At 44.6% G+C, this 22422-nt stretch overlaps 1 protein-coding gene across 7 annotated transcripts in view; it reads left to right on the top strand.

The window, feature by feature from the left end:
- The window catches only part of POLQ (DNA polymerase theta), a 57929-nt gene extending 43521 nt beyond the window's left edge, over window positions 1-14408 (top strand). For 5 of the 7 annotated variants that reach the window (XM_055807445.1, XM_055807446.1, XM_055807449.1 and 2 more), the window contains 8 exons: window positions 179-314; window positions 2705-2823; window positions 3459-3643; window positions 4662-4773; window positions 6352-6476; window positions 7993-8137; window positions 9944-10059; window positions 13923-14408. In XM_055807445.1, the coding sequence (XP_055663420.1) occupies window positions 179-314; window positions 2705-2823; window positions 3459-3643; window positions 4662-4773; window positions 6352-6476; window positions 7993-8137; window positions 9944-10059; window positions 13923-14036 (1052 nt within the window). In that variant the 3' untranslated portion in view covers window positions 14037-14408. Of the gene's footprint in view, window positions 1-178; window positions 315-2704; window positions 2824-3458; window positions 3644-4661; window positions 4774-6351; window positions 6477-7992; window positions 8138-9943; window positions 10060-13922 lie in introns of those variants that run through there. The other 2 variants (XM_055807447.1, XM_055807450.1) reach the window with 2 other exon arrangements.
- Window positions 14409-22422: the final 8014 nt, after the last annotated feature.

Here is a 22422-nt window from a genome sequence, read left to right as displayed (position 1 = left end):
CAATCTCAAGTCCATTAAGCCCAAATTACTTTTCCTTTTCTTCCATTTTCTTAGTGATGGTGTCCTGTCCCACCCTCCTGCCCTTTGTTTTTTGGAGATGCAGATGTGTGTTCAGCTGTGTTAAGTTAGAGAGACATCTTTTGGACCCTCACTTAATTCTGCTCTTCTTCCTTCTCAGGTCGAATAACCTTTACAGAGCCAAATATCCAGAACGTGCCAAGAGATTTTGAGATTGAAATGCCAACTGTGGTTGAAGAAAGCCCACCCTCCCAAGCCCATGGAAATGTTAATTCTCTTGCTGTTTCTAGGGGCAGGTAGGAGGATCTTGGCAAAGCTTCAGCCTACTCTTCTGATCTTAATGTGGTTGACTTGTCAAATTTCTCTTTTCTGACTTTACCTGTGGCTGCTGTCATGTCAGTGTGACTTGTTACTCAGTGTTTCTCTTACAGTTCTAGGGGAATAAATATCTAAAAGTCAGTGATACATGAAAGACCTAATAATACTAACAGCATGTGGCTCCATATAGCCACTTGCTTTTTGAAATTCTTTATGAAATCCTACAGTGAGATTAGCATTATGCTCCCAGCAGTTGGATGGAAAGCCTGGGTGGGAAAAGTAACTAAACTGAAGTTAGGATCTGGTTTGACTTTCTAAGAGCTACTCTGAAAGAGGATAGAATATTGTGGAAGAAGCAGAAGAAAGTTCATTTGTTTTATGATGTGTAACTCCCTGTGTAAGGAAACATGGGTGAACGTGTTTTTCATTCTTTGTTAATAATTGTGTTTGTGATAATGATCCTGCAGAAGCTACCAGGTAACAGAAGTTTCTAAATGTGGTTTCTGTTAATCAAACAGCATTACATGTTAATGCCTAAACAGTTCTGTGGAAGTCTAGTGAAATATCAAGGTGGATCTTTTGTCAGCTTTGGGGCTTCATACCACTTGGTGGTGGTTTTCTGTCCTTTGAGTTTCTCTTTCCATTCAGGTTCTTGTCCCACATGTGTCATCTGAGTGTCTCACAGAAAGATGTGAGAAATTTCAGAAGTTTTTTGGCTCTTCTGTCTGTCTTTTCCTACCACCATGTGTCTAACATCCTTTGCCTTGAGTAGGTCATGGGAAGAGAGACCAGGAGTAGCAGGTTCTTGTCCATCTTGCTTCAGAAGAACAGGCCTAGCCATGGAGGCGCAGAAACGTTGTTCTGAGAAATAGCTCTGGCAGTGCTCAGGCTTGCAGCAGCTTTGCAGGATGATTGGAGAGTAGGCTGGGTTCTTAGTCTTCCCTGTAGAGAAGTGGCCCATCAAAGGAACGGAGTGCTTACTGAACTCTGGGAGAGGCCTGCTGCTCAGGCTGACTTTTGGGACTACGTTCCTTAGGTAAGCAGCTATTGTGTTAGGAAGATGGGCGATCCTAAAGGCACAGAAATGACTGCTGGCACAAAAGAAGCTGTCATGCAGCCCAAGTCTGATAGGCCTTCCAAGCTTTGGTCCAAACTGTCTTTTATCTTGGTAATTACTATTACTGCTCCTTCCTCATGTGTTGTAAGAAGCTTCTGCCCAAAGTAATGTAGCTAAATTAGATCATGTTATAAAGCCCTTACTCATTCAACCAAATTTGGAACCTGTGCTGGACAGTGTTTCTGTACAGTTCCTGTATGTTGTCCCACCTTGATTTCTTTTGAAAATTTATTTCAGTGATTTCTGTGCTATCTTTTATCTCCTTGATCCCTACCATCCCTGAAATAACAAAGTATAAGAGGAAAAGGGAGTGCAGAAGGGAGGAGAGCCTGATGTCTTTTCTGTACTTTGCTGAAACTAGTTCTGATCTCAGAGATACCTTTTCATTCTGATAAAGAAGTTGCTCAGATCCCTGACCCAGACATCAAGGATGTATAAAGGCCTTTTGACTTCCAGAGAAGAACCCAGCAGGCTGGCTGGTAGACTGGTGCTGGCGGGAGTAGGTGGTGTGAATGGTGTCACAGCTGCACACTGTTCAGTGTGTGCACTGATGGATACAATTCTGTCTGCAGCTACAGGTGACTTGGTGGGACAGGAGAGCTAAGCAAGCCCCGAGAGGCTGCAGAGCACCTGGCTGCCGCTGTAAACTTCTCACCTGGTTGCTTTGGGGCAATTTTTTGCTCAGTCTTTAAAGAAGTGCAGTGTTTTATGAGCACATCTTCTGCAATTTCTGTTCTGCTTTTACACGCTTACTTGTCTGTGTGTGTGCGCGCACATGCAGTCAGGCTAATGTTGTGGGGGAAATTTTTCTGTCTGTACCGGGTATGGGCTCGTGTAGGCATTCTGCGTATGAGAATGATGTTAAGAGAGGACATGGTACTCAGGGTGAGGTGTTGAATTTTTAGGATTCTTGTAGGGACTCCTTTGCTGTCTTTCTGGAATGCACCCATCACAGATCTGAGGCTTTTCATCTTACCTGTTTGGGAGGGGAATTATCCAATTTCTGGACCAAACCCTGAATGTTCTAGGAAGATTCACTCCTAAATCTGTTCAGAGTCAGTAAATCCCTTCAGGTGTACATGTGGCCTCTGTTTAGTACCCCCGTGGTCAAATTTAGGTATGGATTGTCCAGAAAAGTAGAATAGAGGCTACTGTCTCACTTGTTTTCACTGATTCTTTGTGGCAAAAATGATTATGCGTCTTTAAGTGTTTTAGGAATTGGTGAAGAACAGTCATTCTTTGTCTCCACAGATGTAGAAAGCGTTCCAGCATTTTGCCTAATGGCTTAAAGGGTCAGGCTGCAGGCAGATCTGAAGAAAGAGGAATACCGTTTTCTGTTAGCATGAGGCATGCTTTTGTTCCATTCCCAGGTAAGGCCTAGATCCTGCTCTGTAATTGTTAAGAACATACTTAACAAAAAATCCTAGATCTAATGAAGAGTTAAGAATTGATGACTATATATCTGACTGAGCAGCCTACTTGGAAGACTAATGCAGTAGTTAGCATGTCCTCAGAATCATTCACAAGACTGTAAAGGAGAGAGGTTTGGCTGGGCAAAGTATTCAAATGTTATACTTCAGATCTTCACACCTTCATTTCCTCTTTAAGAATACCTGTTTTTTAAGAGGTAGCTTAGGCAGCTCTTAATATACAAATTGCACTCTTACCTAGTGTTCTTGCTATCCAAATGTCAGTTCTCACGTTGCCTGCCCTGGCTTAGTACAAGCCTGCTGGTCTGATCTCTGTGCCAGGCATTCCTATCAGGTGCTAGACAGAGACACCTGCACAGGTACTTGTCTGTGGGGTTTTGGTTCTAGGTGTAGGGGCTGGATGGAAAGCAGGCAGGCCTGGGCACTGGGGAAACTGGTAAGGATTTGTCTGATAGAAATTTCTGTGGAAAACTGTGGAAGGTGCAAGGACAGCTTCAGTCCTTCTTGCTGGAATATTGATTGGAGTGTTGGAGTAATTTATGAAATAATGATTTCTGCTAACATTTTGACTTCAGGTGGCTTAATCTTGGCCGCTGATTACTCTCAGCTGGAACTGAGGATCCTTGCTCATTTGTCTTGTGACTGTCGACTCATTCAAGCCTTGAATGAGGGTACCGATGTCTTTAAGAGCATTGCAGCAGAGTGGAAAATGATTGACCCTGAAGCTGTTGGAGATAAGACCAGGCAACAAGCTAAACAGGTAATTTTTAGGAAAAAAAACTCAGCAGCAGCTTTCTGGGCAGGACAGTTCAGCATTAAAAACATCACGAAGAAATATCACGAAGTCGCAATAGTATGGTCTTATGTTTGGGTTTGACCGTGATTGTTCGGTAGCTGCTTTGTATGTCCTCCCACACTCGATACATTTCAGCTGGAGCTGTCTGGGTGTTGTGGTGTAACCCCAGCTGGCAACTAAGTACACGCAGCTGCGTGCTCTCCCCGCAGAAGGGTGGGGAGGAGATGTGGGGAAAAGGTATAACTCAGGGGTTGAGATAAGGACAATTTAATAATTATAATATAATAAAAATACATATTATATAGAATATATAAAATAGAATATAATAACTGTAATAATAATAACAGCAACAACAACAATTGTAATGAGAGGGAGAGAGAGGGAAAAAGCAATATAATCCAAAAGATGGATTGTGCAACCCAAGTGATGCACAATACCAATGCTCGCCACCTGCTGACTGATTCCCAGCCAGTCCCTGAGCAGCAATTGGCCAGGCCTGGGCAGCTCCCCCCCAGTTTATATACCGAGCATGACATCCCACAGTATGGAATATCCCTTTGGGTGAGTTCAGGCCAGCTGTCCTGGCTGTGTCCTCTCACGATTTCTTGTGCCCCTCCAGCCTTCTTGCTGGCAGGGCCTAAGAAACTGAAAAGTGCTTGACTTAATATAACCATTACTTAGCAACAACTAAAAACATCAGCGTGTTATCAACATAATTGGCATACTAAATCCAAAACATAGCATTCTGCTAGATACTGAGAAGAAAATTAACTCTATCCTAGCCAAAACCAGGACATGTTTTGGAGGATGAAGATGAGGAAAAGCAGCATGAATAGCTTGGACTCGGAGGTAGTCTCTCTTCTTGAATGCTCGCCCTTGTTCCAATACACTTTGTCTTCCAGTCAGTCACATTTTGTTTTGGCTCTGCTTTCTCTGCATGGCTTACCATATGGTGATGGTTCTTCACACTGTCCTCTGGCAGATTTGCTATGGAATCATCTATGGAATAGGAGCAAAATCTTTAGGCGAGCAGATGGGGATTGATGAAAATGAAGCTGCCAGTTACATTGAATCCTTCAAATCAAGATACACAGGTTTGGATATGGCTGTTTGGGGGCTGTGTGGTGGGGTTGCTGTTGTTCTTAATCTCTTCTCTACAAATCCTAAATTTGTCTCAGCCCTCTAGACCTACCTTTTTTGAAAAAGCTTTTTGTTTTGAGAAAGTCCAGTGTGTGAACACAGTAGTTTGATACTCCATAATATTTTACTCTATGGTCTGGTTTTATTCATTGTTTGGACCTTGTTGTTTGCTTATTACATCAATTATTTTGTTGGTTTTTTTTTTTTAAAAACATTAATTACTTACTAAGCCCTGGGGGTTCATTTTAAAGCTCATAACTTTCTGAAAAATAAACACTCTTTTCCTTATTAAAACACACAGCTTCAAAGGTTATACTATACTGCTTTAGACCACACTTAAAATTTTCAAATATAACCATTTCTCTCTTCTGCTTTTATTGAGTTTTAAACTGTTCTGCATATTACCCTTACCCTTTTATCCAGCTGCTCAGAGCAGCTCTCCCATGTTTTGTAAAAAGACATTGTTGCGTTTTTAAGAAGCATGTTCATTTTTAGGAAAGCTGTAGAGACAGTAGAGCTGCAATCAGAAAATGAATGGAGAGCAAGTGGGATGAGAGACAGCTAGTTCTAATCATAAAACTTGGAAATGAGCTGGAAAATTATGTTTTGAAGATTCAGGGTTTGTTTCTTTAGGAGACAGATGCTGAGAAATGGTGTTCTATTAAGAGTCTGTCTCCAGCAATTTCTGGATAGTCTCTCCCTCAAGACCATTAGAAATGACTTCCTGCTTCCTCCCTCTCACTACACGTGCATCCATACAAACTCCGTGATGTACCTTGTTTTGTGACTTCAATTCCTATGGATTTTCACTTCTATCTATAGCCAAACTGATGTGCTAAATTACATACCTAATGAATTGATGAACACTTTCAGTCTTGATCTTGAATAGCTCCTTTTACATTTCATCTTTTGTGAACCTTGGAAAGGAACTGTCTGAAGTTAACTTTTTCCACTTTAGTGCAGTTGTTACCTGAACTTACAGTGAAAGGTACTCTTCCCTATCTCACCTTTCTTTGGCCTAAATGTCTTTTAAACACTCCTGGTGGATTCACTTCTTCCCTTGCAAAGTGCAGGTGGGTGAGTTTCTTTCATCCTAGAATGTGAAGTGACGCAGCCTGAAGTCAGGCAGCCTGAGGCATCAAGGGCTCTGACCTGCTTTCAACTCACTCCCTTCCTACTGCTTGTCTTTCCAGTGCTGGTCCAGGTCCTGACCCCTCCATTATCAATAATACATGTATGATCCTCTGAGCCTTGGCACTGTGCAGAACAGACTTCCTACCTCCTTGTGCACAGCCAGATACCCTGACACTGTGCCCTCACTTCCACCTCAAAAGTCTGAATAGGTTTCCCAGCAGAGCTGCGGGTAGGCTGAGTGAGTGATGGTGTGCCCTTGGCACACTGGCAGGGTCTAGGGAAATTTAAGAATTACCTTTGTGCTGCTTGGGTGTCCCAGACCGCTTTCAGTGACCCTAGTGAGAAGGCAACGTGGAGCATCTGCAATATTAAGGAAAACTTTCTCTTCACTTTCTCAGGGATTCAGAAATTCTTGAGGGAGACAGTGAGGAGCTGCAGAAGAGATGGGTTTGTGCAGACCATCCTGGGAAGACGAAGATACCTGCCAGCTATCAAAGATCCAAACCCCTACAGTAAAGCTCATGTATGTTGAGTGTAGTACGTTTTTTTGTTTTAATTTATATTTGTATCTTATTATTTTGAAAGTATTAGATTTCTTTGCATATCCGTATTTATGGTTTTACAGGGTCTATAAGCCATATTGGTCACGACCTTCCACTTCTCACTTAGTTTATTTCCCCCTCAGTTGTTCTCTGAATAACAGAGCTTTTGTCATGGTCTGCTTGACGTAAGTCTTCTGTGACTGGGTGTACAGCTGTCATCGCTGTGCTAACCTCACTTCACAACTCCCACGTTGGAACTGGAGTGAGTAATTCATTGAAATAAGTGGACATGATTTTAAAAAGCCTCCACACAGCGATGTGCTTTAACTCTTCAGGCTGAGTTGCTCCCACTCAGCAGTCTTTCTAAGTTATATGCTGTCAGCACTTGAACAAGAAGGGGCATTTAAGTCCTATATTTTTGGATATTTGTTCCTTTTCTTATCTTCCCTCAAAGGAAAATTTCTCTAACTTGTTAGAGAAATATTTACTTAATATACGCCTTTGCAATGGCATTATTTTTTTTCAAGGTCATTTTGGACACATCTGTCATAGACTTTACTTCAGTAAGAGTGAATTGACTCCCTGAGAAGATGTCGCATTTCTGTGGGGAGGAAGCATTATACTTCTCAGTAGGAAGATGAATCAGGTTGTGTGGAATTAAAGACTAGAGTGGAAGAGGGACGAAGTGGGGGAGTTAGTACTCCAAGTAGTTGAAAGGGAAACAAGGAGTCTTTCAAAAAACTTTTGAGATGATTTGACTATTAATCTGAAGGATACTTCAGCATGAAGCTTTGTAGATGTACCTTCTGTTCAACTTTGATTTATTCTTTAAAATCATATGAAAGACCAGTTAATGAATTATCTCACTTTAATTTCAGCTTACTTATAACTTTTTGCAGATGTTTCAGCCCTAATCAAAGAGAGCAGAACCTTTGCATACAATTTTCTTGTCTGAGGAGGGGATTAGTAGAGTGGTTGCTTGTGTGAAAAAAAATGTTGTGTCACAGTGTGATCTGGTTTGTTTTTGCAGAGCTGTCATGCTCTGGCAGTCAGGGTTCAGTGCAGCAGACCAGATTATTAGTCTATGAAGTCCAGCTTCTTGCCTTTGGTTATCCATTTCTGATGGTTTTGAAGACAGGCTGAAGTCTCTCATAATACTTGGATTAACTGTGAGATTTTTCTGCTCCTCATGAAACTGTTACCATGTGCATATGCTTCTTCCTCTTGTGGCTTGCGACTTGCAGGTTATTACCCTTGATATTAATTAATTTTAAATTTGTGGAAATCCTGCTTTTCTCAGTTACCTGAAGAAATTTTGTGGCTGAAGCTAGTCTGTAACATGTCTGTCTTTCAGGCAGATGTAACAAATTCTTTATCTGGAGGTGTTACTATGCCTGTATTTGGCTATGTATTTATTATTTTTAATGAAGTACATGTGGCATGCTAGATTTGATTTCATTTTTGGGGTCAGTTTTGAGAACAACTATCTCTGTTTAGGCAGAGCGACAGGCTGTGAATACAACTGTTCAGGGATCTGCTGCAGACGTTGTCAAAACAGCCACTGTGAACATTCAGAAACGCCTGGAAGCTTTCTCCTCTGTGATCAAGTCCCATAGACATCTGGAGAGCTCCTTCCAGAGAGGTAAGACCGGTATGCTCGCCTTCTTCCTTGCACAGTAGAGCAAAATTTTCAGTGCTACTAATGAAAAAAAAAAAAACAAAAACAACAATCTAGACTGGATTTTGCCTGCAAAAACAAGTTAGGGCCTTTGGTCTAGGAGTGGGAGACATTTTATTTCCTGGCAGTGTTAAGTCTGTGTTTAATGGGCAAAAAGTTATTAGGAAGGAGAGGGAATGTCTGCTCAGCACACAAACGGAAGCAGATGCTGTGATCAGATCAAAAACCCCAGTTACCTCAAAGCAGATCTTGCAAAGGTTGGCAGCGGGAGTTCGTAAAAGTGATACGGTCTGTCATGCCACCACAGAATTGTGCAAAAGTAGGAAGGAGAAACTGGGCAGATACTCTGGTTTCACAGTCAGTGAAAAGATAGAGTGCAATAACTTCTAGTTCCAAAAGTATATTTTTTGGTTAGAATTAAGTCCCGAATTTGTTGACTGGAATTTGATTTACAGAGGCTCCACAAGAGTATTATATGAAGCATTTGTCAGCATAAATTTCTTCTGGCTGGCGATAGCAAAGCTGGGGTGTGTGTGTACTCATTCCCAGAGGAATGCTACCAAACCTTTTTTTTAACATGATGTAGACAGTATTTTGTTCATCAGTCATGTATTTTTAGAAAGACACTGAAGGGATGGAGTGCTGTATTTCTTTGATAGTTCTTATGCTTCAACTGAAACATGAAGCTGTCTTAATATGAAGAGTCTGATTTGTAGGGCTGAGAAGGAAAACTTAATAATTAATTGCCAAACCTCTAAAAATATGTTAGGGAGTTTTATTTTAGAGAGAGAGAGGTCTGCTATGAGTAGAAGGCATGTGCTTGGCAGAACTTCCCACCCCTTCCAGGAGCAGCAGCAGCTACTGACCTTTGGCCAACGCAATTGTAGGAAGGCGAGTAGATGTATTTGTGACAGATTTTCCTCCTCTGACACTAGCTGTTTCAAGAACTGGAAGGGATTCTTTTTCAGCAAGTTATAAATGTCTGTGCCATCAGAACAGCATCCTGCATCATGTGGCTTCAACATTGCTGCTTCGGTGTGAGGCTTGTGTGAGGAACAGATGATGCTGTGAAACCCTTCCTGTAGTTGTGAACTGCAGCCCTCCTGTTAGCTAACCTGAGATAACTAACTTTTGAGTCTCTGTGTGTGAGGTTGTGTTTGTTTAAAAGAAAGCTTTTAGCATGTAACGATTTGTTCTGTTTCATTTCTGTCAGGCAAGGCCTACCAGGATCCTGTTTTTGTCAGCTGCTTACTTGTTTATTCAAAAACTGCTCTTTTTTTCTTTCCTTTTTTTAATCAGGAGTAGTAGCTACAGTTTCAGATAACTGCATTTGGAGGGAGGCTTACTGCCTTTTTAGACTAGCCATTAAAATGTTTTTGGAAGAAAAGCAGAATCCTAATTCATTGCCAGAGAGAACATTGTAAATCAACTTCTGATTAAACTTGACATGATTTTGTTTAAAATTTACTTTTAAAACAGATGGTTCAGGAGATACAACTGTGTCTTGTATCTGTTCTGATTCATATCTTTATAATGTAAGGCTGAAATGTTTGTATCTAAAATGCTTTTCCTTAACATTTTACCTCCGTAGCTGTACAAATATTGATAGAATAGCAATGTTTTGTGGTTTTATCTGTAGGCATGGGCTTTTCCATTTTGAAGTTCCTCATGTTCTTTTTGTCAGCATTAGGAACGTGCAAAGATTTCTTGATACAAGAAACAGGCCTTTGCATAACGGTGTCTAACGAACTATGCTCTCCACCTGTGCAGGAAGGCTAGCGAGGAAGAGGAATGGAGGAATGTTACAGCCCATCAGCGGAGGTTTCTTTATCCTCCAACTCCACGATGAGCTCCTCTATGAAGTTGCAGAAGATGATGTCATCCAGGTACAGCCCCGCTGTTGCTTTTTCAGCTGTTGTATTATGATGTATTACGACAAGTGTTCTTTCTAGGGGCTCAGCTTCTCTTCCCTGGATCCTCTCACTGTGTGCTATAAGGTCCATGAAAACAAAGTTCAACTGAGTGAAAAATGATGTTTGCATTCTTGATCTCTGTGTTTTCAGGCTCAAGCCAAACCCATGACTGATGCTCATTTTTCCAACGTGTGCTTTGCTCCCTGTAACAGCAGTTTGTACCACTTCTCTGCAAGACTTGATGAGTGAAGTAGCTTAATACTGTTAACAGTTGTAGGGGGAAGTTTTTCCCTGTTTGGAGGTACTTTTGCCTCCCTGTTTACGCGCATGTCTTCTGGTGCCTAACTCGGAGAACGTATTGTTACAGCAGTGGTTTGTATTCTGTAGGGAAAGGAGGAATATGTACTTTTGGTACTTGTTTCCTTATTCCCTACCTACCTGTCTTTCTGGTAGGAGTGTCGTGGTGCTCGTTAGCAGCACGGTAGGTATGAGAGATGTGCTGTGTGGTCTTCAGGTACCTTTCATGTGCATACATGTCCCCGTGCATGCTCTTCCACCCCGTAGGCACTTCTGTGCCTAGGCTTCGTGGTGTCTGTGCGACAGCTTTCAGTAGCAAGCGTTTCAGCCACGTGTTGGCAGCTCAGTGTTTTCCCAAGTCCTGAGCACAAATGCAGGAAGGCGCACAGGGTGTGCTTCCATAGCTTGGGGATGTCTTCCACTTCTGCTCATGCACATCTTTAATGATGAAAGCTTGTTTCCTGATGGCAAGTAGTAACTCCTATCTGAAACACCTTCCAGCAGTACTGACTGGCCTGAGCATGTGTTTTTCATTTCATTAAGAACAAAAGATTTAATATTTTTTTTTCTATTGAATCTCAGCTCAAGCTTCTGTTTGTTTTGCCAGCTCTTTTCAGACATCTGCTGCTTCAATCTAGATAGGCTGTTTTAGAGGTGAAAAGGCTCGTTATTTTCTTTCTGTAGAAAACTGAAATCCCCAGAGTATAGGCTTTTACGTCTTTAGATACTGACTCCAAGTTACCACAGTGTACCCAGAAGAACTGGGGCCAAGTGAGAAGATTTGCTTATTATTTATTGAATTATATTTTTTTCATTAGCCTCCTCAACTACAAGGGCAATTATTACCAGCTTTTCTAACCTCCCTCAGATATATTTCTGTCCATAGACTTTCTGGGCAGTCACTTGAAACAGCATATGTACACAAGGCATGTTTCCTAGACTTGAACTTTCCTTGAATGTGCCCAATTTACTTGTTTTTCAAGGATTTTTGTCTGAGACAACAGGTTACTACTTACCCTTTTGATCGATTGTTTTCAGGGCCAGAAGGGATCTTTTTTTTGATGATACTGCTTGCTGTGCTTTCAGATGCACCATTAGAATTATCCTGTAGTGGAAAGATCTAGGTTGGAAAGGTTGTCTTGAAGTCTCTCCCCCTTAAGCCCCCAGTCAAAGTAGGGCCTGAATTAATTAGTTTTTTTGAACTACAATATACCTTTTAGTAAAAAAGAAGTGAGCATTTCTTGGTCTCTGTATTGGCGAGGGTTTTTTTTCATCTTGCTGGTACTAAAGCTTTATTATACTGTAAATCATGCATTTCTAGGCTGCAACAGCAATTTTTACACACACACAGGTTAGTTTGGTCACGGGCTTGATGCTGGCTCTAGCTTATTTTCAGCTGCTAAAGTACATGAAAGAAACATAAAATTATCTGTCCATGTATCTAGGCATTTGTGTTCCAGTGAGAGTATCCTTACAAATGGTTCGTAAGAGAAACAATGTTAGTGATTGTTCTGTTTTCATTTGCAGTCTATCAGTGAGCTAGTTTAAAAGACCATTTTGGAGTAATACTTGCTTTTTCTTGTGCTGAAGGTGTGAAATGCGTGGGGCGTCAGAGCTTTCCTAGTCTGTGCAGAATGTCAGAGTGGAGGTAGCAGGCTTTCAGAGCGTATCACAATGGCAAGACTCTGCCGCTATTGCCAAAGGTAGTAAAAGGAGGGTCGAGACCTTCTATCTGTTGAGCTGACCCTGGCAATGAGGAATTGGGTAGAAACATAAAGGTATGGACTAGATTAGGGATCAAAGGCTTTTAAACTGCTTGCCTGTTCCCATCATCATTGCATTTATCTTTCTAAGACGGCCAATATTCCTCCAGGCATGTCTGAGCTGACCACTGAGAACCCTGGAAATGGTGCTCTTTGCTTCGTGTACAGGAAATGCAGAGCCTAAAGTCCCCCGGGTCAGGGCACTGGCACATGTCCCGTCTCATCCCATCAGCTTCCTCAGGAACCTCACAGGGGTTTTTGTGTCTCCCCTCCCTCGTTCCAGGTGCAGCAGCTCTGCCCTGATGTACCTTGCTGGTGGTGGTGTGTGCTGGACCCATGACCGTTCTCAGAGAATCTCCCTCTGTATGGTTCATGTTTCTTTTGAAATACCAGGCCCCAAACGTGATCAAGGCTGGAGTGGAAAACTGATCTGTGTGTCACACCAGCAGTGTTTTCTTTTCCGATGTTCCAGAATTGCATTTGCTTTCTTTCTCACAACGGTGTGCCTTGCTTAAGCCCTGTTCAGTTTTTAATCTCTGATAACCCCATTTTCTTCCTGACCAGGCAGTTATTTTTCATCCTATTTTTGAACAGTAGATTATTTCTGTCCTAGTTTTCTACCCTGCTTTTTTCTACTCTTTACTTGTCTGTGCTGAATTACATCCTATTTCAAAGCATTTTTCTAGGTTATCGAACATCGTTTTGATATGTGGTGTGTAAGGGTGTGTAGTTTTTGGAAGACAAATCTCCCCCTAGTTCTTAATGCTGTTGTAAACTCTTGTGCTCTGATCTCCTGAAATCCCCTCCTCCGTTCCCCAGTAAAAACTGTGGAGGGACTTCTCCTGTGGGTACCTGTGAATTATGGAACTGCATGGAAAGGTCAGAGAGCTTGGGTAGTTCCTGTGCTGACAGTGGCCTCTAGCTGAGGTGAAGAATCACGATAATTTCAAAGCCTCTTTTCACTCTGCTGTGGGAAGGTTCATGGGATGGCTATGGACTGCAAGATTCATTCAAGTAAGCAATTCAGGACAGGCTGGGTTCCGTGTGGGCCTTGGGGTAGGAAAGATAGTCCCTTTATTCAGGGCAGGTATTTACAGTCAGGAAAAAGAATAAATCCAGGCTCTTACTATCCAAAAAGTCACAGGCGGAAATATCTGCCGGTCAGTCCCCTAACTGCATCCTGAAATGAGCGTTTTGTTAGGAATGCTTTTGGAGGGCAGCCAACGTTGGAGTTGCCTCAACAAAACAGTGAGGGGGAACCTGGGTGGTATTTCTAGCACCTGCTTTGAATGTGAACTGCTACCCCAGAGGTTTGTGGTTTGTGTTTTGCAGAGCGCCTCTCATGCCAACGCAACGAGGAGAACACCGTTCCTTGTCTCTGGTGTATTTGTTTTGTGTCTTGCTTTCAGTACATTGAAGTTTTCAGAACAGACTCCACAAAACACTTAGAATTATGCAGCTGGTGAAGGAGTAGGCTCTGCAGGACACTCAAGTCTCAAGTGTTTAATGGAAACTTAATCTTGCCTCTTTTTTAAGTAGTCTTAAACAGCACGGAACCAGTCACAACTCTGCGCCACATGAAATATTGCTGGCTTTTTACCGTTTCTCCATTCATAATCCCTAATCAGGATGAGAATGTTTGGTTGCATTCCCATCGGTGGTAAGTCAGTGCCAATGAACACAGGAGAGGGTTCCAGTGTCTGGCCGCCCCAGCTACTGACAGGATAACAGAGCATTGCAGTTCGTGTACATCTGATGTTGAGTGTTTCCTTGCAGGTTGCTCAGATTGTCAAGCACGAGATGGAGAATGCCATCAAACTCTCAGTAAAACTGAATGTTAAAGTGAAAATCGGACCTAGCTGGGGAGACCTGCAGGAGCTGGAGCTCTGACCTGAAACGCGGCTTTCTTGCCTGTGGTGAGCGGAAGGCACCGTGGGCTGGGCAGGGCAAGGGCCTGCGGTGACCGGCGTGTGGTGTCATCCTGCTCTGAACAGGTTTCTACAGGCGCCGTCGCAAGCTGCCTTCTGAAACGTGTGGTGGAAGCTGGTATGAATTCAACCAAGCCAAACCGTTCCAGGGTCAGACAACGCACTGAAACATGTTTATAGAACTTTGAAGTTATTAATTGCTATAAGCACAGTATTTAAATGAATTCTGTTAAAATATGCTTGATCTTGTAACTTAAAAAAACCCCAAAGCCTAATGAATTTATTACATATGAAATGAGCTGGAATATTATATTAAAACGAGGCACTGGGATAATTTGGCAGATCTTGTGTGTAATTGTGTCTAAGACAAAAAAAAGTCATTGTGTTTGCACTTAATGCTGAATTTTACAGGCCTCTGCTAGGATAATTTTGTGCTGAGTTGTGCTGATGACACTCGGGTGCCAAATGGCTTACAGCTGGCTGGATTTCTCACTGAGCAGCTGTGCAGTGTTCACAGCGAGTGGAACCGCTGCTTGGTCGGCCTCTTGACTTTTAGGAGAGTGTTTTGGTGACTGACTGCCATAATTTCATTCTACTGCTGCCTTGCAGACTGGCCTTGAGAGAGATATGGTTGACTCTCTTAGACTTAACCCAAAATCACCAGCAAACCCATTCCATTTTAAAGAATGAAACTGAATTGATGGGTTAAAAACTTAATGGTAATTTGTATTTCTGTGAAGAAAAATAATAATCTCGGTCTGGCCAGCTGAAGCGGGAGCCTTGCTGGTGGCTGAGGCCTGGTGCCCTTGGAGAGGTGTCGCTGAACGGTGGTGGGTGACCTGTGGCCCTTCAGTGGGAGACCCAGCTCCTAGGGAAGCCCTCTACCCTCCTGTTGGCCTTGCTAACATCTGCTCAGATTTCCCCTGCACTTTGCCTTAGCGCCTTTGCCTCCATCCCTGTGATCAGGCAGAAAGTTCTAGGAGTTTGAGCTCATCAAGCCAAGCTGGTCCCGAGATGGACTCAGGTCAGCTGCTGGGATCGGGTGCCTCGAAAGAGGGGGCAAGGAAGGAGCTCGTAGGGGATTAATGTGCCACTAGTTGGCATTACTCTCCTCACCAATCCCTTCTGGCCTGGCTAAACCTCACATCACGGCGTTTTGTTTCCCTTCCAGATGGTTGTGATGGTTATACAGGTGCAGCTGGTTTTGTTAACTTCATACAATGCCTGACCTTGAATTTTGTTATTTTCATCCTGTAGCCCTTGTGTATTACAAAAGAGAGAGGACAGGTGCCTCCCATCACTTTCTTTATGCCTCTAATTATTTTACCACCTCTTTCTTCTGCAGTTCCCTCCTAATGTAAGCAGTCTCCATCTTTCCATTCTTGCCTTCTGTGAGAAATTTTCAAGCCCCTAATTATTCTTTCATTTCTGAACCTCTGCTGGCTCCTTTTTAGGACGCGTGCTTTTGAAGTTGCCTTTGTAGCCTGATCTGAGAGGATGCGTACTTGGCTTTCAGCAGCTTGATAGCGTGTGCGAGCTTGTTAACTTCAGATGCGGCTCTTTTGGCGTGGCCATTATCCTGACATCAGAAGTACCTGGCACCGAGGTTTCAAGAACTTGGTGAGTTTTAAAAGATGTTAACGGGGCCTGCGTACAAAAGGCCGCATCCCGGACTCTGATCCACCACGTGCCTGTTGTGCAGCACAATGGACACATGGTATCGAGTCAAAGCCCCAGGCGGGGGCGGCTCGACTGCCCTTCTCGGCACCTGCTTGGCCTTCTTTCCTGTTTTGTATTTCACTTTATGTTGAGACTTTTTGTTTCCTTCCCGCCTGCTCTATGCCACGGTTTTCTACCACATCTGTCACCTGGTGGCTGAGCTCTTTACCCACAGCCTTCACTTGACGGACAGTTGTTTCTTTTCTTAGCTTATTAAAGGTTTTGGTTGTTAACACATCTGAGCCTGGGCACCCTGGTGTCTGACCATTTGTGTGCTCTGCCTGCAAGGACGCCGGGTTGGACTCGTTATCAGTTCACGTGGCCCTAATGATTGCCTGTCCCTGGGTGCCGTGCGGTGACACACCTGCGCTGTATTTCAGGCCTCACCGGAGCTGCTGTAGTGGGAGCTGCTTGTCCTTTGGTGCGTTGCCATATTCCCTCCTGCGCCCTGACTTCAGAATTTCGGGAGGAAGGATCTCATGCTTGTTTCCCAACGAGCTGTCTAGACAGGAGTGATGCTAATCAGTAAGAGGACTGAAACAGAACTAAACTTATTGTGCTAAACAAACTTGATGAGTTAATTTTAATTAAGCAGTAATTTAGAGCAAATGAGAAGGTGAAAGGTAGCCACTGCTCTTCGAGTGAGGCGGCTGCAGCGTTTGAGTCATGGTATTAGAACTGGCTCTGAGCCAGGCTGATTGCTGCTACTTGCATTCCTTAATTCTGATTAGATTTTAACTGTTGGCGAGACTCAGCAGGGGAAGCGGAAGAGGGCTTAGGTGAGGGAAGCAGAGGCACTGTCAGACCGTGCAGAGGAGGATACCTGTTACTTTCTGAAGGTGGTAGGAGGCTGGCTGCTCACGTTACTTGTTTTTGCCTGTGGGCCCCTCTGCCCCACCTCTGATGGGCTGAGGCCAGTGTTAGGCCGGGAGCTGGGCTTTTTGTCCAGTTCAGGACCCAATAACCAGAGTGCAGGTTGCTCTGTCATCTTGTAGACGGGATGGGACGCAACTGATTGTGTTTGCTCTCTGTTCCTCAGCTGGCTCGTGTCCCTCTCTCTTTGCAGCCCACCCCTGCCTCCCGTTAGCTGGCATGGTGCAGCGCGTGTGGGAACACGCACCGTCCGGCAGCGTGAGGCGACGATGGATGAACGCTGCGGAAGGGGTAGGAGTTCTGTTGGTTACAGCAGCCTTATTGCTCGATGCACACGGAATTGCTACTGCTGCCTTGTGCCCTGCGCTGCCTTGCCTGGCTGCTGCACCAGCAGGTGGGTGTCTGTCTCCCAGAGGAGACTGGGTTGGGATCCAGTCCTGACGGACAGCTGCGGCCACCAGGAATGCCTCGTCTTCGCATCATGTGAACCTGTGTGACCCAGCTCCTCGCAGGGAGAACTGTCCCCTCGGGCTGCTGAGCAGCCTTGTTCCGTTCGGGTCATACCTGCTTGCTTGTCAAAGTGACTCAGATCTCAATTCAGCCTGGTGCTGGGACGGGGCAGAACTTCCCTGACGCAGGAGCTCCTGCCATTGATGTCTGATACAGCTACTCGGTCCTTTTTCTGGCACGTGGACCACAAGCTTGTTTTAGTCTTTCTGCTGCAGGTTTCCTTCTGTCCCTGCCTGCTGGGAGTGCTCTGTGCTTTGTAGCGGGGCAGTGGTGGGAGAGAGGCAGGTGACAAATAATGACACTCATCATCTGATCTCGTTTGGCCCTTTTTTGCCTTTCTCCCATGCTATTTGCATTTCATCAGGAAGAGAGCTGTAGAGTTTCTCCTGCAAATACATAGCAGAAAAGAGGCAGCTGGAAGCTCGGGAGCCTTGGCTGACATTTCTGAGCCTCTTGTGGCAGCACAACACAACCGTGTTGTTGGTAAGTGCCCCTAAACGCGCTCACTTCTCAGCTTGCAGGGGACCGCTTTTAAACTGCAGTGGAAGTGAAGTGGAGGGTGCTCAGGCTGCAGGGAGCCCGGGCACAAGGCTAATAGCCCGGGAGCTGGTGCTGTGATGAGCTCCGCGTGAGCTCCCTGTGGTAACTAACGCGCAGGAATGCCAGCTGGGACCTGGTTTTGTCCCCGCCTGAGCTGCTGGAGGGAGGGAGGTGGCCACCCCCACCCCAGCAACAGCCATGGCTGTGTTCTCTGTGTCAGCAAACTCCATCCAAGGGCCTTAGATAAACCACGTGCCTCTGCAACACCACAAGGAGCCTAGGAGTAGAGGCTGGGGGGGGGAAAAAGAGAGATCTACACCAACTAATACCAATTCTTTATTTTCTTTCCTCTTTCTTTCATTTTTTTTTTTTTTTGGTTGGTACTGGGGACTCGAAACAGCTGCAGTTAAAGATGCCTTAGTTTTCCTGTTGTGACGCCGATTTAGGATCCCTGTGGAAACAGGAGGTGTTAGCGCAGGGGTGTGTGGTTCACCCCAGGTTAGCCTTCCTTCTGAGACAGGTAATGGCCCGGTAACGAGCCCCGCGCATATTCCGAGCCCCATTTCCTTGACACTGAATCTGCATATTGGTCGCTATTTAAAAAAGTACAATGTTTGATTTGTTGATTTAATCACAAAACAAAACACGTGAATGGAAACACTCATTTACGTGACTATTGCTTATACACCTAAGATGAAGCGTTGACTACAAATGGCCACACATAGTTCCTCAATGAGAGAGAGTGTGTTCTTACTGAGACCGCACCCAGGCAAAAAACCATCCAAGACTGAAATACGCTGTGCTTGCCTTCACCCCTAGGCTATAGAAAAGGATTGGGGGTGGGGTGGGGGGGTGGGGGTATTTAAGGGGTGTAATTAACTGAAATCGGGCTTTTTGCCTGTGCTACAAGACACACAGTTTATAAATGGAGGGGTCCTGAGGCTGAACACAGCTCTTGTTTATGCTGTGGTGGTTTCTTCACTTATATACTGAAAAAATGTTTTTATATGCCCATCTTCATTACAGTGCACGTGCTGTGCTGTGAAAGGGCTTCTGTAAAAGGAATAGCTAAACTGTTTTAGAGAATTTCTTTATGTGATACATTTATACAGTATGTGCAGTAGAGTATTTCTGTTAAATATTTGTGTAACAAGCTCTATTCTGGTAATTCAGGGAGTGTCTAATTGACGTAAACAGTTGAACTGTAAAAAAAATTTAGCAAATAGGTAATTATACAAAACAAAACCTGATTCTCAAATTTTCCTTTATCATGTCTTTTATTCAAGGTCTGAAACTTAAAGCTTTGGGAATGGATTTTGTTTTATTCATCTTTAAATAGCTTGTACGTCATTGAAGACTTGCCAACTCTGAAAACATATAAATAGCCTACTTCCATGTGTCTTCTGTGCATGCTCTGCCTCTCTGCAGCTCTAGGTGTAAGATTAAAAACATCTGGTCAAACCCAGAGGTGTGCGTGTGCGCTTGGCCGTCCCGTGTGTTGGGTTTGGGATGTGGTTGTGAGCGAGAGTTCTCTAAGGGAGGACGTGAGGGAACAGGGTACCCCAGGGAACAAACAGCGTTCTCAGTAATTCCAGCCAGTCTGGTCTGCTGTAACTGAGGACTGCGACGTTGGAGCTACAGCAAAGTTGGGGATTTTGCTTGAGGCGGTGCTGTCTGAGTGGGAAAGGTGAAAGCACGTGATTTCAGTCCAGCGCCAGCTACTGTCCTCAGTTTTCTTACAGCAAGCGAGGTCAGGTGCCGTGCTCGTTGCTTGGCGCGCTGCAGCGTTACGCCTTTAACAGCCTTTGGGAGCGTTCAGGTCCGGCCTTTCAAAAATCCCACACTCCCCCTCATTTCACAATAACCAACCTGGCAGGAGTTGTTCCTCCCTCACTGAAGTTTTTAAGTGATTTTTTTTTTTTTCCCCCCCCAACATACATGGTAAATCTTGATAGAAAGCGTTTAACAGTGTGCACTAACAAACTTATACAACATATACATTACATATATATATTTATATATATAGAATGTTCTATATACAAACATATACAACTTTTTAGATCTCTACAGACTACAAGAAAATTGGTAATTCTAGTCACAAGTGGTGAACTTAACAGAAATAGTAACTTGTAACTGTCTGGAAATATGTAAAATGTGTAAGAGTGGAAAGCAAGATACAGCTGTGACCTGATGGGGAGTACTAGAGAAAAGTTGCTTAAAGGTTTAGTATTAAAAATGGTAAGTTGTAAGTTTGAGGGATGCTGAATTCTCCTTTCTCTGCTGCATAAAAATGCAAATGGAAATCTACTGGCAGGTGTTTTTTTCCCCTGGTGTTAAGCTAGAGACTGTTGGCAGCCGAGGTCAGTCAGGCATTGTGTAAAAGACTTGCTGAAGACACTTTTCTCTCTGGGCGTGCTGTAGTGATTAGCAATTAAAAGTTGCTCTTAAATTTTTACATGTGATTCTCAAACAAGCGAGCGAGCTCTAGCTCCAGCCTGAAGACATCGCCACCGAAATCAAGGCGAGGGGGATCCTTCGCAGGATCAGCCACTCACCCAAGGTGCAGCCGAAAACTCAGGCAGAACCGGGAGCTGCCTTGTCACTGACTTGAAGCGGCCGCTGCCCGAGCACCACATGCTACTGCTCCGCCGGCTGCTTCCTTACACCAGTTCACAGTGGGAACTGGCCCTGGAGCCCTCGGGTGCACCAGTGCCACACTGGAACCGGTACCGGCCTTGCCACCTGCACCGGCTCCGCAGAAGCAAACGCAGAGGCGGGTGTGGAGCGGCCCTGGCCTGGCAGGAACGAGGGCTGCTTCGCTCCTCTGTGCTGGCAGAGAAGGCAGGAGGAGGGCGGGCTGGAAAGCCGGGGGGAGGGTTTGAGTGCTGCCCTGATGGATTTTGTTGCCCAGAGACTAGTGGAGTGGGTCTGGAGTCCAGGCCGGAGCGAATACAGAATTGCTGTAACGTTGGTCTCATTTCTCACTCCAGATGCCTGGTTACAGCGGCGCTTTGGTGGCCTGGTGCTGGCCGTCCCCCAGCCCGGCTCCTCGCGGCCGAGGGGTGAGCCTGCCCTCGGCACAGCCAGCCCCTGGGCTCATGGGCACGCCGGTTCCTTAACTCTCAGCAGAAACCGAGGCGTTGCTTGGGCTTTGACCTTTTTCCCAACAAGTTTTTACAGCTCTCGCAACTACAGAGTGGTTTCTGCTGTCACAGAGGAGAACTTGTGGAGTCTCATTCTCGGCAGACCTGTCACAGCCATCATTTTGATTTTGCCTATAGAGAAACTTAAAAATCCTGTAAAGCATGAAATTCCTGCTGTGCTACAATGTGAATTTAGAACTTAACATCTCCAATCTGTTCCAACCCTTTAACTTGTGCAGCTGGGCTGAGTGAAGCCAGACTTCCGGACTGTACAATTTTCTGGGCTCCATTTTACGGTAAGAAAAGGACGGACACGGGAAAGGCATCTTTGAGAGAGAACAGCGGAGCGGGGGGTGAGACCCGGGCGAGGAGGGGCGTCCTGCACGAGCGTCCGTCAGGGCTCCTTGAAGGAACAGAGGCTGTCACTCTTCTCTTACAGAAAATTTTTAAATGCTGCTTTTCCACCTTTTCCTCACTTTTCTAATTTGAAACCATGTCCAGGCACATGAGAACAAGCCCTCGCTGCCTTGTTTCCAAGCCAACCTTGGGAAAATCTCTCACTAGCGGCTGTCCCGTGTGGCAGTGAGGCTCCTGAGGGCGGCCGTGGCTGCAGCGCGCGCACGGACACGGGGTCTGTTTGCGCAGACAGGTAGTTGGTTCTACTTACTGTTCTCTCCTGTAGCTGCAGGTTGGGCGGTTTTCTGCAGAGTTCGCTGTTGAAAACAAACAAGCTACTTGGAAGCAAAAGAAAATTACTTTGAGCAGCGTGAGCAGAAAATCAATTGTCACTCACCCATGGTGTCATTTTACGTCTGTGCCAATTCAGCACCCTGTGTTGACAACTGGTTTTCGTGCTCCTCCCCTGGGCCCGTCGCTTATCTCGCTGCTGCGACCTGTCCCCCCCAGCTTTAGGGGGTCACTGGGCGGTTTCCTTCACATAATTTCAACCGTGCGCTTCAGAAAAATCGCTGCTCTGCGAGGTGCTGAGCAGCGTCTGCGGACAGAACGTGACAGGACGGTGGTTTCCCTTCTTGCCTTTCCCCACTTGACGAAGCGGTTTCCTAAGCTGGTTTTCTATTCCTGCTACTGAGAAATAAGGCAACCGAGTGGTACAGACACCACGGGGATGAAAAATGCCATTGCCCCCCTCAAGGACAACGGTGATGAATCTAGAGCACATTTTAAACAGTGTAGATACGGGTGACGTGTCATGTGCTCTGAATTGCAAATAAACCCTCTACGCTCACGTTTCAATGATAGTGCCTGTCTAGCTACTTGGATAAATCTGTAAATTTTGGGCATAGGATTTTGTATTTGTTTATTCTTCTGGTAGGCGTTAAGAGCACTGATTTCAAGCAAAGGTTTTCAAGGGAAATAAATAAGAGGTACGAAAATGCAGCTCAACACATTTTTTGTTGAGAATGGTAGCAAACATGCCTGAAATGTACTGGCTTTTTGTAATGTCACTTTTAAAAAATAAAGATTTTTGCCATTTAAGTATTTTTTGGGTATTTTTTCCCTCGTAATAGAAATAAATCCCATTTTTCTTCAGTCACAACATGC

Source organism: Falco peregrinus, chromosome 6, assembly GCF_023634155.1.
Source record: "Falco peregrinus isolate bFalPer1 chromosome 6, bFalPer1.pri, whole genome shotgun sequence".
In the NCBI taxonomy this organism is placed as follows: Eukaryota; Metazoa; Chordata; class Aves; order Falconiformes; family Falconidae; genus Falco; species Falco peregrinus.
The sequence above is the reverse complement of the archived record's forward strand: the minus strand, read 5'-3'. Positions and strand labels throughout refer to the sequence as shown.